This window comes from Salvelinus alpinus, chromosome 3 (genome assembly GCF_045679555.1).
Source record: "Salvelinus alpinus chromosome 3, SLU_Salpinus.1, whole genome shotgun sequence".
Lineage (NCBI taxonomy): Eukaryota > Metazoa > Chordata > Actinopteri > Salmoniformes > Salmonidae > Salvelinus > Salvelinus alpinus.
The window spans coordinates 93,199,093-93,213,641 of record NC_092088.1 but is presented as its reverse complement, the minus strand read 5'-3'; the positions used below and the strand labels follow the sequence as shown (position 1 = coordinate 93,213,641).

The window sequence follows — 14,549 nt, the reverse complement described above, 5'->3', positions numbered from 1 at the left end:
TATACAGGCCAGACGCAGGGGGCATCGTGTTAATACCTGTCTTATTGTTTAACAGCGTTCTCTGTTCAGCGGCCAGATGGAGGTTTATACAGGCCAGACGCAGGGGGCGTCGTGTTAATACCTGTCTTATTGTTTAACAGCGTTCTCTGTTCAGCGGCCAGATGGAGGTTTATACAGGCCAGACGCAGGGGGCGTCGTGTTAATACCTGTCTTATTGTTTAACAGCGTTCTCTGTTCAGCGGCCAGATGGAGGTTTATACAGGCCAGACGCAGGGGGCATCGTGTTAGTACCTGTCTTATTGTTTAACAGCGTTCTCTGTTCAGCGGCCAGATGGAGGTTTATACAGGCCAGACGCAGGGGGCGTCGTGTTAATACACCTGTCGTATTGTTTAACAGCGTTCTCTGTTCAGCGGCCAGATGGAGGTTTATACAGGCCAGACGCAGGGGGCATCGTGTTAATACACCTGTCTTATTGTTTAACAGCGTTCTCTGTTCAGCGGCCAGGTCGAGGTTTATACAGGCCAGACGCAGGGGGCGTCGTGTTATTACACCTGTCTTATTGTTTAACAGCGTTCTCTGTTCAGCGGCCAGATGGAGGTTTATACAGGCCAGACGCAGGGGGCGTCGTGTTAATACCTGTCTTATTGTTTAACAGCGTTCTCTGTTCAGCGGCCAGATGGAGGTTTATACAGGCCAGACGCAGGGGGCATCGTGTTAGTACCTGTCTTATTGTTTAACAGCGTTCTCTGTTCAGCGGCCAGATGGAGGTTTATACAGGCCAGACGCAGGGGGCGTCGTGTTAATACACCTGTCTTATTGTTTAACAGCGTTCTCTGTTCAGCGGCCAGATGGAGGTTTATACAGGCCAGACGCAGGGGGCGTCGTGTTAATACCTGTCTTATTGTTTAACAGCGTTCTCTGTTCAGCGGCCAGATGGAGGTTTATACAGGCCAGACGCAGGGGGCGTCGTGTTAAAACCTGTCTTATTGTTTAACAGCGTTCTCTGTTCAGCGGCCAGATGGAGGTTTATACAGGCCAGACGCAGGGGGCGTCGTGTTAATACCTGTCTTATTGTTTAACAGCGTTCTCTGTTCAGCGGCCAGATGGAGGTTTATACAGGCCAGACGCAGGGGGCATCGTGTTAATACCTGTCTTATTGTTTAACAGCGTTCTCTGTTCAGCGGCCAGATGGAGGTTTATACAGGCCAGACGCAGGGGGCGTCGTGTTAATACCTGTCTTATTGTTTAACAGCGTTCTCTGTTCAGCGGCCAGATGGAAGTTTATACAGGCCAGACGCAGGGGGCATCGTGTTATTACCTGTCTTATTGTTTAACAGCGTTCTCTGTTCAGCGGCCAGATGGAGGTTTATACAGGCCAGACGCAGGGGGCGTCGTGTTAATACCTGTCTTATTGTTTAACATCGGTCGCGTGTCAGAGATGTTGGTTGCATGTTGTGTTTGTCCGTTAGCCCCGGGCTTTGGAAGACAAGTGGGAATCCTTAGCCCAGAGCTGAAGCTTAGCCCAGGGTCAGTCTAGCCTGGGGCTAAGATAGCCTGGGGCTAAGAACGATGCAGTGTGAAAAGGTCTCTTGTTTTCTGCCTCTACCCTCATCTCCTCAACCCCCTCACTGTCTCACCCCCCCACTCCTCCTCTCTCATCCCCCTCTCCTCCTCTCTCATCCCCCTCTCCCTCCATCCCCATTGTAAACAAGTTTACTTTGATTTGGGATGTTTCTGTGTTTTCCCCCATCAGACATGTTCTATACCTGCCAACTGTGACTGAAATGATGTGTTAACCTGGTTAGAAAAACCCGGAGGACATTTGTCAATGCTCCTTATAGTCAATAAGTCATTAGGTTTGGTGTAGTAATTACTACCTGTGTACGTGGTGTAGTTTGGTAATGACTGGTTTGGTGTAGTAATTACTACCTGTGTAAGTGGTGTAGTTTGGTAATGACTGGTTTGGTGTAGTAATTACTACCTGTGTACGTGGTGTAGTTTGGTAATGACTGGTTCGGTGTATTAATTACTACCTGTGTAAGTGGTGTAGTTTGGTAATGACTGGTTTGGTGTAGTAATTACTACCTGTGTTCCTGTGTACGTGGTGTAGTTTGGTAATGACTGGTTTGGTGTAGTAATTACTACCTGTGTTCCTGTGTACGTGGTGTAGTTTGGTAATGACTGGTTCGGTGTAGTAATTACTACCTGTGTTCCTGTGTACGTGGTGTAGTTTGGTAATGACTGGTTTGGTGTAGTAATTACTACCTGTGTACGTGGTGTAGTTTGGTAATGACTGGTTCGGTGTAGTAATTACTACCTGTGTAAGTGGTGTAGTTTGGTAATGACTGGTTTGGTGTAGTAATTACTACCTGTGTTCCTGTGTACGTGGTTTAGTTTGGTAATGACTGGTTTGGTGTAGTAATTACTACCTGTGTTCCTGTGTATGTGGTGTAGTTTGGTAATGACTGGTTTGGTGTAGTAATTACTACCTGTGTACGTGGTGTAGTTTGGTAATGACTGGTTCGGTGTGGTAATTACTACCTGTGTAAGTGGTGTAGTTTGGTAATGACTGGTTCGGTGTAGTAATTACTACCTGTGTAAGTGGTGTAGTTTGGTAATGACTGGTTTGGTGTAGTAATTACTACCTGTGTAAGTGGTGTAGTTTGGTAATGACTGGTTTGGTGTAGTAATTACTACCTGTGTACGTGGTGTAGTTTGGTAATGACTGGTTTGGTGTATTAATTACTACCTGTGTAAGTGGTGTAGTTTGGTAATGACTGGTTTGGTGTAGTAATTACTACCTGTGTTCCTGTGTACGTGGTGTAGTTTGGTAATGACTGGTTTGGTGTAGTAATTACTACGTGTGTAAGTGGTGTAGTTTGGTAATGACTGGTTCGGTGTAGTAATTACTACCTGTGTTCCTGTGTACGTGGTGTAGTTTGGTAATGACTGGTTCGGTGTAGTAATTACTACGTGTGTAAGTGGTGTAGTTTGGTAATGACTGGTTCGGTGTAGTAATTACTACCTGTGTTCCTGTGTAAGTGGTGTAGTTTGATAATGACTGGTTTGGTGTAGTAATTACTACCTGTGTGAGTGGTGTAGTTTGGTAATGACTGGTTTGGTGTAGTAATTACTACCTGTGTGAGTGGTGTAGTTTGATAATGACTGGTTTGGTGTAGTAATTACTACCTGTGTACGTGGTGTAGTTTGGTAATGACTGGTTTGGTGTAGTAATTACTACCTGTGTATGTGGTGTAGTTTGGTAATGACTGGTTTGGTGTAGTAATTACTACTTGTGTTCCTGTGTACGTGGTGTAGTTTGGTAATGACTGGTTCGGTGTAGTAATTACTACCTGTGTTCCTGTGTACGTGGTGTAGTTTGGTAATGACTGGTTTGGTGTAGTAATTACTACCTGTGTGAGTGGTGTAGTTTGGTAATGACTGGTTTGGTGTAGTAATTACTACCTGTGTTCCTGTGTACGTGGTGTAGTTTGGTAATGACTGGTTTGGTGTAGTAATTACTACCTGTGTTCCTGTGTACGTGGTGTAGTTTGATAATGACTGGTTTGGTGTAGTAATTACTACCTGTGTTCCTGTGTACGTGGTGTAGTTTGGTAATGACTGGTTCGGTGTAGTAATTACTACCTGTGTTCCTGTGTACGTGGTGTAGTTTGGTAATGACTGGTTCGGTGTAGTAATTACTACCTGTGTTCCTGTGTGAGTGGTGTAGTTTGATAATGACTGGTTTGGTGTAGTAATTACTACCTGTGTACGTGGTGTAGTTTGGTAATGACTGGTTCGGTGTAGTAATTACTACCTGTGTTCCTGTGTACGTGGTGTAGTTTGGTAATGACTGGTTCGGTGTAGTAATTACTACCTGTGTTCCTGTGTATGTGGTGTAGTTTGGTAATGACTGGTTTGGTGTAGTAATTACTACGTGTGCACGTGGTGTAGTTTGGTAATGACTGGTTCAGTGTAGTGATGACATGTGTTTCCTGTGTAAGGGGTGTAGTTTGGTAATGACTGGTTTGGTGTAGTAATTACTACCTGTGTTCCTGTGTGAGTGGTGTAGTTTGGTAATGACTGGTTCGGTGTAGTGATGACATGTGTTTCCCTGTGTGTCTGTGCAGGCGTATGATGTTTTTGCCAGCCTGGGCATCAGTCGTCTGTTGGAGCCGTCTGACATGGTTCTGCTGGCCATCCCTGACAAGCTGACCGTCATGACGTACCTCTACCAGATCAGAGCCCACTTCAGTGGGGAGGAACTCAACGTGGTGCAGATAGAAGCCAACAGCAGCCGCAGCACATACAAGGTGGGTGTGTTGATGTTCTGTATTAATACGTACAAGGTGGGTGTGTTGATGTTCTGTATTAATACATACAAGGTGGGTGTGTTGATGTTCTGTATTAATACGTACAAGGTGGGTGTGTTGATGTTCTGTATTAATACATACAAGGTGGGTGTGTTGATGTTCTGTATTAATACATACAAGGAGGGTGTGTTGATGTTCTGTATTAATACATACAAGGTGGGTGTGTTGATGTTCTGTATTAATACATACAAGGTGGGTGTGTTGATGTTCTGTATTAATACATACAAGGTGGGTGTGTTGATGTTCTGTATTCATACATACGGGGGGGGCCACTTCACCTGTTAAACCTCGTATTCACCTCCTGAACCAAACCACTGTTTCTATCCTCTATGGGGCCACTTTACCTGTTAAACCTTGTATTCACCTCCTGAACCAAACCACTGTTTCTATCCTCTATGGGGCCACTTCACCTGTTAAACCTCGTATTCACTTCCTGAACCAATTGTCCCCCTATGAGGTCATCAGGATGTATTTATTTATTTATTTTGATTCAGTGACTTTTAAAAGCTAGTTTCCATCCAGGGGGAGGATGTCTGACTCTGTGTGTCCCAGTGAAACTCATATTAGTTTGGGGGCGTTTGTGAGAGTTATACAACTAAAATAAAATGTTATATTCTTCTTGTCATGAAGGTGGGAGACTTCGAGACAGACACCAACGCCTCCATCGGCCAGGACAAGTTTTATGCCGAGCTAAACGTCAGTGACGCTAACGCCCAGACCACTGGATCCAGTGGGGACGTTAGCATCGGAGCTAACGGCGCTAGCGCCACCAATGGAGCCGTGGGTAAAGAGGAGGAGGAGGAGATGGAGGTGGTGAGGAAGAGTGAGACTGTATCTTTCTCCGTCCCTGACTTTGGGGTGTCCCCCTCCTCTCCCACCTCGCCCCCCCCCCCCTTGCCCCGTGCCGCTCTACCCCCCAGCGCCACAGTGTCGTCCCACCCCAGAGCCGCGCCTCGCTCCCTTGTCACCACACCTCTAGGAGACGATCCACGTCAACTACAACGACCCCTGAAGGCTGTCACCCTGGACCTGAGCCAGCTCCCTCTGAGGACGGAGAGAGGGATAGAGAGGGAGACGAGGGAGCAGGAAGGGATGAGGGATGGAGCCCCAGACAACGGGGCCCTAGATTCAGGGTCCCCTACACGGCAAGGGGCCTCGTCTCCCTCCTCCCACAAGCTGGGCTTCTCCTACAACCGTGATGCTGACCTCATCAAGAAGAAGAGGGCCAGCCTCCGTCACTCTGAGTCTGAGACCGCCTCCGACTGCAGCAGCCCCACCCCTAACAACCACGCTGACACGCCCACTAAACAGGTAAATGTCTAGACACGCCTACTGATTTGATTGATCGATAGATTGAGGAATTGTATTTTCAGGTTCATACACCATTTGGTCTTAATGAGATAACGTCATGGACACCAGATATAGACACTCTGTCTCTTAACAGGTCAACACACTTAACGATGGTTCTTCACCTCGTCGTGACACGTTTATTTGATCCATAATTAAACTGCTCCTCTTCTCGTCAAGCCCTTGATCAGTGTAATCAGGTGCTCTTGTCCAAAGCTACAACCTGATTAATGTAACGTTGTAGCTTGGTGCTGAAGAGGCAGGGTTGACCAAACACTGGTCCCAGTCAACCAGCAGGGTGTTTCTGATGGATTTCAGCTGCTCCCATCCCATTTTAGATGTTGACACCGTGGGCCCGAGCACCCGTCAGGTGGAGAGACGCTAACATTACCCAGACATCCCCACAAGCTCTTTTGACATTTCATTATATTTCTGATGATATTTCTCATCCCGCTGCGTGATGGCAGGTTGTGCTCTGACTGCGTGGACACGCTTCACGGGACACACCTCCGTTCTCGCACGCCTGTCTGCCCGCCTTCACCCCTCGATCAGAACACCGTTTAACACCTTGAAAGGTCGGGGTGGAGGTCACGGCAGTCATGATGCTACGTCTTACGTCACCGCTGTATATTAAATGATTAGCATCACTTTTATGGCTTTATGGTTCCACTTAGAAAAATTCACATTTCCAATTCCGTTATTTCCAGCGTGACCAGATAGTAGCAGGTTGAACCCTGTTCAGCTCTGCAGAGTGACCACACTGCTAACCCTAACCTTAACCACACTGCTAACCCTAACCTTAACCACACTGCTAATCCTAACCTTAACCACACTGCTAACCCTAACCTTAACCACACTGCTAACCCTAACCTTAACCACACTGCTAACCCTAACCTTAACCACACTGCTAATCCTAACCTTAACCACACTGCTAACCCTAACCTTAACCACACTGCTAACCCTAACCTTAGCCACACTGCTAACCCTAACCTTAGCCACACTGCTAACCCTAACCTTAGCCACACTGCTAACCCTAACCTTAACCACACTGCTAACCCTAACCTTAACCACACTGCTAATCCTAACCTTAACCACACTGCTAACCCTAACCTTAACCACACTGCTAATCCTAACCTTAACCACACTGCTAACCCTAACCTTAACCACACTGCTAACCCTAACCTTAACCACACTGCTAACCCTAACCTTAACCACACTGCTAACCCTAACCTTAACCACACTGCTAACCCTAACCTTAACCACACTGCTAACCCTAACCTTAACCACACTGCTAATCCTAACCTTAACCACACTGCTAACCCTAACCTTAACCACACTGCTAATCCTAACCTTAACCACACTGCTAACCCTAACCTTAACCACACTGCTAATCCTAACCTTAACCACACTGCTAACCCTAACCTTAACCACACTGCTAAACCTAACCTTAACCACACTGCTAATCCTAACCTTAACCACACTGCTAACCCTAACCTTAACCACACTGCTAATCCTAACCTTAACCACACTGCTAACCCTAACCTTAACCACACTGCTAACCCTAACCTTAACCACACTGCTAATCCTAACCTTAACCACACTGCTAACCCTAACCTTAACCACACTGCTAACCCTAACCTTAACCACACTGCTAAACCTAACCTTAGCCACACTGCTAACCCTAACCTTAGCCACACTGCTAACCCTAACCTTAACCACACTGCTAACCCTAACCTTAACCACACTGCTAACCCTAACCTTAACCACACTGCTAACCCTAACCTTAACCACACTGCTAACCCTAACCTTAACCACACTGCTAAACCTAACCTTAACCACACTGCTAACCCTAACCTTAACCACACTGCTAACCCTAACCTTAACCACACTGCTAAACCTAACCTTAACCACACTGCTAAACCTAACCTTAACCACACTGCTAAACCTAACCTTAACCACACTGCTAAACCTAACCTTAACCACACTGCTAATCCTAACCTTAACCACACTGCTAAACCTAACCTTAACCACACTGCTAACCCTAACCTTAACCACACTGCTAACCCTAACCTTAACCACACTGCTAACCCTAACCTTAACCACACTGCTAACCCTAACCTTAACCACACTGCTAACCCTAACCTTAACCACACTGCTAACCCTAACCTTAACCACACTGCTAACCCTAACCTTAGCCACACTGCTAACCCTAACCTTAACCACACTGCTAACCCTAACCTTAGCCACACTGCTAACCCTAACCTTAGCCACACTGCTAACCCTAACCTTAGCCACACTGCTAACCCTAACCTTAACCACACTGCTAACCCTAACCTTAGCCACACTGCTAACCCTAACCTTAACCACACTGCTAACCCTAACCTTAACCACACTGCTAACCCTAACCTTAACCACACTGCTAACCCTAACCTTAACCACACTGCTAATCCTAACCTTAACCACACTGCTAACCCTAACCTTAACCACACTGCTAACCCTAACCTTAACCACACTGCTAACCCTAACCTTAACCACACTGCTAACCCTAACCTTAACCACACTGCTAACCCTAACCTTAACCACACTGCTAACCCTAACCTTAACCACACTGCTAATCCTAACCTTAACCACACTGCTAACCCTAACCTTAACCACACTGCTAATCCTAACCTTAACCACACTGCTAACCCTAACCTTAACCACACTGCTAATCCTAACCTTAACCACACTGCTAACCCTAACCTTAACCACACTGCTAACCCTAACCTTAACCACACTGCTAATCCTAACCTTAACCACACTGCTAACCCTAACCTTAACCACACTGCTAATCCTAACCTTAACCACACTGCTAACCCTAACCTTAACCACACTGCTAACCCTAACCTTAACCACACTGCTAATCCTAACCTTAACCACACTGCTAACCCTAACCTTAACCACACTGCTAACCCTAACCTTAACCACACTGCTAAACCTAACCTTAGCCACACTGCTAACCCTAACCTTAGCCACACTGCTAACCCTAACCTTAACCACACTGCTAACCCTAACCTTAACCACACTGCTAACCCTAACCTTAACCACACTGCTAACCCTAACCTTAACCACACTGCTAAACCTAACCTTAACCACACTGCTAACCCTAACCTTAACCACACTGCTAACCCTAACCTTAACCACACTGCTAAACCTAACCTTAACCACACTGCTAAACCTAACCTTAACCACACTGCTAACCCTAACCTTAACCACACTGCTAACCCTAACCTTAACCACACTGCTAACCCTAACCTTAACCACACTGCTAAACCTAACCTTAACCACACTGCTAACCCTAACCTTAACCACACTGCTAACCCTAACCTTAACCACACTGCTAATCCTAACCTTAACCACACTGCTAACCCTAACCTTAACCACACTGCTAACCCTAATCTTAACCACACTGCTAACCCTAACCTTAACCACACTGCTAACCCTAACCTTAACCACACTGCTAACCCTAACCTTAACCACACTGCTAACCCTAACCTTAACCACACTGCTAAACCTAACCTTAACCACACTGCTAACCCTAACCTTAACCACACTGCTAAACCTAACCTTAACCACACTGCTAACCCTAACCTTAACCACACTGCTAACCCTAACCTTAACCACACTGCTAACCCTAACCTTAACCACACTGCTAATCCTAACCTTAACCACACTGCTAACCCTAACCTTAACCACACTGCTAATCCTAACCTTAACCACACTGCTAACCCTAACCTTAACCACACTGCTAACCCTAACCTTAACCACACTGCTAATCCTAACCTTAACCACACTGCTAACCCTAACCTTAACCACACTGCTAACCCTAACCTTAACCACACTGCTAAACCTAACCTTAGCCACACTGCTAACCCTAACCTTAGCCACACTGCTAACCCTAACCTTAACCACACTGCTAACCCTAACCTTAACCACACTGCTAACCCTAACCTTAACCACACTGCTAACCCTAACCTTAACCACACTGCTAACCCTAACCTTAACCACACTGCTAAACCTAACCTTAACCACACTGCTAACCCTAACCTTAACCACACTGCTAACCCTAACCTTAACCACACTGCTAACCCTAACCTTAACCACACTGCTAAACCTAACCTTAACCACACTGCTAACCCTAACCTTAACCACACTGCTAACCCTAACCTTAACCACACTGCTAAACCTAACCTTAACCACACTGCTAAACCTAACCTTAACCACACTGCTAAACCTAACCTTAACCACACTGCTAAACCTAACCTTAACCACACTGCTAACCCTAATCTTAACCACACTGCTAACCCTAACCTTAACCACACTGCTAACCCTAACCTTAACCACACTGCTAACCCTAACCTTAACCACACTGCTAAACCTAACCTTAACCACACTGCTAACCCTAATCTTAACCACACTGCTAACCCTAACCTTAACCACACTGCTAATCCTAACCTTAACCACACTGCTAACCCTAACCTTAACCACACTGCTAACCCTAATCTTAACCACACTGCTAACCCTAACCTTAACCACACTGCTAACCCTAACCTTAACCACACTGCTAACCCTAACCTTAACCACACTGCTAACCCTAACCTTAACCACACTGCTAAACCTAACCTTAACCACACTGCTAACCCTAACCTTAACCACACTGCTAAACCTAACCTTAACCACACTGCTAACCCTAACCTTAACCACACTGCTAACCCTAACCTTAACCACACTGCTAAACCTAACCTTAACCACACTGCTAACCCTAACCTTAACCACACTGCTAACCCTAACCTTAACCACACTGCTAACCCTAACCTTAACCACACTGCTAACCCTAACCTTAACCACACTGCTAACCCTAACCTTAACCACACTGCTAACCCTAACCTTAACCACACTGCTAATCCTAACCTTAACCACACTGCTAATCCTAACCTTAACCACACTGCTAACCCTAACCTTAACCACACTGCTAACCCTAACCTTAACCACACTGCTAACCCTAACCTTAACCACACTGCTAACCCTAACCTTAACCACACTGCTAATCCTAACCTTAACCACACTGCTAATCCTAACCTTAACCACACTGCTAATCCTAACCTTAACCACACTGCTAACCCTAACCTTAACCACACTGCTAAACCTAACCTTAACCACACTGCTAACCCTAACCTTAACCACACTGCTAACCCTAACCTTAACCACACTGCTAACCCTAACCTTAACCACACTGCTAACCCTAACCTTAACCACACTGCTAATCCTAACCTTAACCACACTGCTAATCCTAACCTTAACCACACTGCTAATCCTAACCTTAACCACACTGCTAACCCTAACCTTAACCACACTGCTAAACCTAACCTTAACCACACTGCTAACCCTAACCTTAACCACACTGCTAACCCTAACCTTAACCACACTGCTAACCCTAACCTTAACCACACTGCTAACCCTAACCTTAACCACACTGCTAATCCTAACCTTAACCACACTGCTAATCCTAACCTTAACCACACTGCTAACCCTAACCTTAACCACACTGCTAACCCTAACCTTAACCACACTGCTAACCCTAACCTTAACCACACTGCTAACCCTAACCTTAACCACACTGCTAACCCTAACCTTAACCACACTGCTAATCCTAACCTTAACCACACTGCTAATCCTAACCTTAACCACACTGCTAACCCTAACCTTAACCACACTGCTAACCCTAACCTTAACCACACTGCTAACCCTAACCTTAACCACACTGCTAACCCTAACCTTAACCACACTGCTAATCCTAACCTTAACCACACTGCTAATCCTAACCTTAACCACACTGCTAACCCTAACCTTAACCACACTGCTAACCCTAACCTTAACCACACTGCTAACCCTAACCTTAACCACACTGCTAACCCTAACCTTAACCACACTGCTAATCCTAACCTTAACCACACTGCTAATCCTAACCTTAACCACACTGCTAATCCTAACCTTAACCACACTGCTAACCCTAACCTTAACCACACTGCTAAACCTAACCTTAACCACACTGCTAACCCTAACCTTAACCACACTGCTAACCCTAACCTTAACCACACTGCTAACCCTAACCTTAACCACACTGCTAACCCTAACCTTAACCACACTGCTAATCCTAACCTTAACCACACTGCTAATCCTAACCTTAACCACACTGCTAATCCTAACCTTAACCACACTGCTAACCCTAACCTTAACCACACTGCTAAACCTAACCTTAACCACACTGCTAACCCTAACCTTAACCACACTGCTAACCCTAACCTTAACCACACTGCTAACCCTAACCTTAACCACACTGCTAACCCTAACCTTAACCACACTGCTAATCCTAACCTTAACCACACTGCTAATCCTAACCTTAACCACACTGCTAACCCTAACCTTAACCACACTGCTAACCCTAACCTTAACCACACTGCTAACCCTAACCTTAACCACACTGCTAACCCTAACCTTAACCACACTGCTAATCCTAACCTTAACCACACTGCTAAACCTAACCTTAACCACACTGCTAATCCTAACCTTAACCACACTGCTAATCCTAACCTTAACCACACTGCTAACCCTAACCTTAACCACACTGCTAACCCTAACCTTAACCACACTGCTAATCCTAACCTTAACCACACTGCTAATCCTAACCTTAACCACACTGCTAACCCTAACCTTAACCACACTGCTAACCCTAACCTTAACCACACTGCTAAACCTAACCTTAACCACACTGCTAACCCTAACCTTAACCACACTGCTAACCCTAACCTTAACCACACTGCTAACCCTAACCTTAACCACACTGCTAATCCTAACCTTAACCACACTGCTAATCCTAACCTTAACCACACTGCTAAACCTAACCTTAACCACACTGCTAACCCTAACCTTAACCACACTGCTAACCCTAACCTTAACCACACTGCTAATCCTAACCTTAACCACACTGCTAACCCTAACCTTAACCACACTGCTAACCCTAACCTTAACCACACTGCTAATCCTAACCTTAACCACACTGCTAATCCTAACCTTAACCACACTGCTAACCCTAACCTTAACCACACTGCTAACCCTAACCTTAACCACACTGCTAAACCTAACCTTAACCACACTGCTAACCCTAACCTTAACCACACTGCTAACCCTAACCTTAACCACACTGCTAACCCTAACCTTAACCACACTGCTAATCCTAACCTTAACCACACTGCTAATCCTAACCTTAACCACACTGCTAAACCTAACCTTAACCACACTGCTAATCCTAACCTTAACCACACTGCTAATCCTAACCTTAACCACACTGCTAATCCTAACCTTAACCACACTGCTAAACCTAACCTTAACCACACTGCTAACCCTAACCTTAACCACACTGCTAACCCTAACCTTAACCACACTGCTAACCCTAACCTTAACCACACTGCTAACCTTAACCACACTGCTAACCCTAACCTTAACCACACTGCTAACCCTAACCTTAACCACACTGCTAACCCTAACCTTAACCACACTGCTAACCTCTAACCTTAACCACACTGCTAACCCTAACCTTAACCACACTGCTAACCCTAACCTTAACCACACTGCTAACCCTAACCTTAACCACACTGCTAACCCTAACCTTAACCACACTGCTAACCCTAACCTTAACCACACTGCTAACCCTAACCTTAACCACACTGCTAACCCTAACCTTAACCACACTGCTAACCCTAACCTTAACCACACTGCTAACCCTAACCTTAACCACACTGCTAATCCTAACCTTAACCACACTGCTAAACCTAACCTTAACCACACTGCTAAACCTAACCTTAACCACACTGCTAAACCTAACCTTAACCACACTGCTAATCCTAACCTTAAATTAAGACCCAAAAAAGCACATTTTTATTTGTCAGTTCTGCTTCCAGGATAAGATTTATACCAATAAACATTAACCTGCCTTGTAGTAGTCAGCCATTATTACAGAGGCCTTCACATGAACCTGCCTTGTAGTAGTCAGCCATTATTACAGAGGCCTTCACATTAACCTGCCTTGTAGTAGTCAGCCATTATTACAGAGGCCTTCACATGAACCTGCCTTGTAGTAGTCAGCCATTATTACAGAGGCCTTCACATTAACCTGCCTTGTAGTAGTCAGCCATTATTACAGAGGCCTTCACATGAACCTGCCTTGTAGTAGTCAGCCATTATTACAGAGGCCTTCACATTAACCTGCCTTGTAGTGGTCAGCCATTATTACAGAGGCCTTCACATGAACCTGCCTTGTAGTAGTCAGCTATTATTACAGAGGCCTTCACATTAACCTGCCTTGTAGTAGTCAGCCATTATTACAGAGGCCTTCACATTAACCTGCCTTGTAGTAGTCAGCCATTATTACAGAGGCCTTCACATGAACCTGCCTTGTAGTAGTCAGCCATTATTACAGAGGCCTTCACATTAACCTGCCTTGTAGTAGTCAGCCATTATTACAGAGGCCTTCACATGAACCTGCCTTGTAGTAGTCAGCCATTATTACAGAGGCCTTCACATTAACCTGCCTTGTAGTGGTCAGCCATTATTACAGAGGCCTTCACATGAACCTGCCTTGTAGTAGTCAGCCATTATTACAGAGGCCTTCACATGAACCTGCCTTGTAGTAGTCAGCCATTATAGAGGCCTTCACATGAACCTGCCTTGGAGTAGTCAGCCATTATTACAGAGGCCTTCACATGAACCTGCCTTGTAGTAGTCAGCCATTA

The 14,549-nt window shown here is 45.5% G+C and overlaps 1 protein-coding gene across 1 annotated transcript in view; it reads left to right on the top strand.

Annotated features, from left to right (window-relative positions):
• Window positions 1–14,549, top strand: part of ehbp1 (EH domain binding protein 1) — a 390,693-nt gene that overhangs the window by 187,872 nt on the left and 188,272 nt on the right. Inside the window, exons 14-15 of the mRNA XM_071394516.1 lie at window positions 4,132–4,314; window positions 5,005–5,685. Coding sequence (XP_071250617.1) covers window positions 4,132–4,314; window positions 5,005–5,685 — 864 coding nt within the window. The remainder of the gene's footprint in view (window positions 1–4,131; window positions 4,315–5,004; window positions 5,686–14,549) is intronic.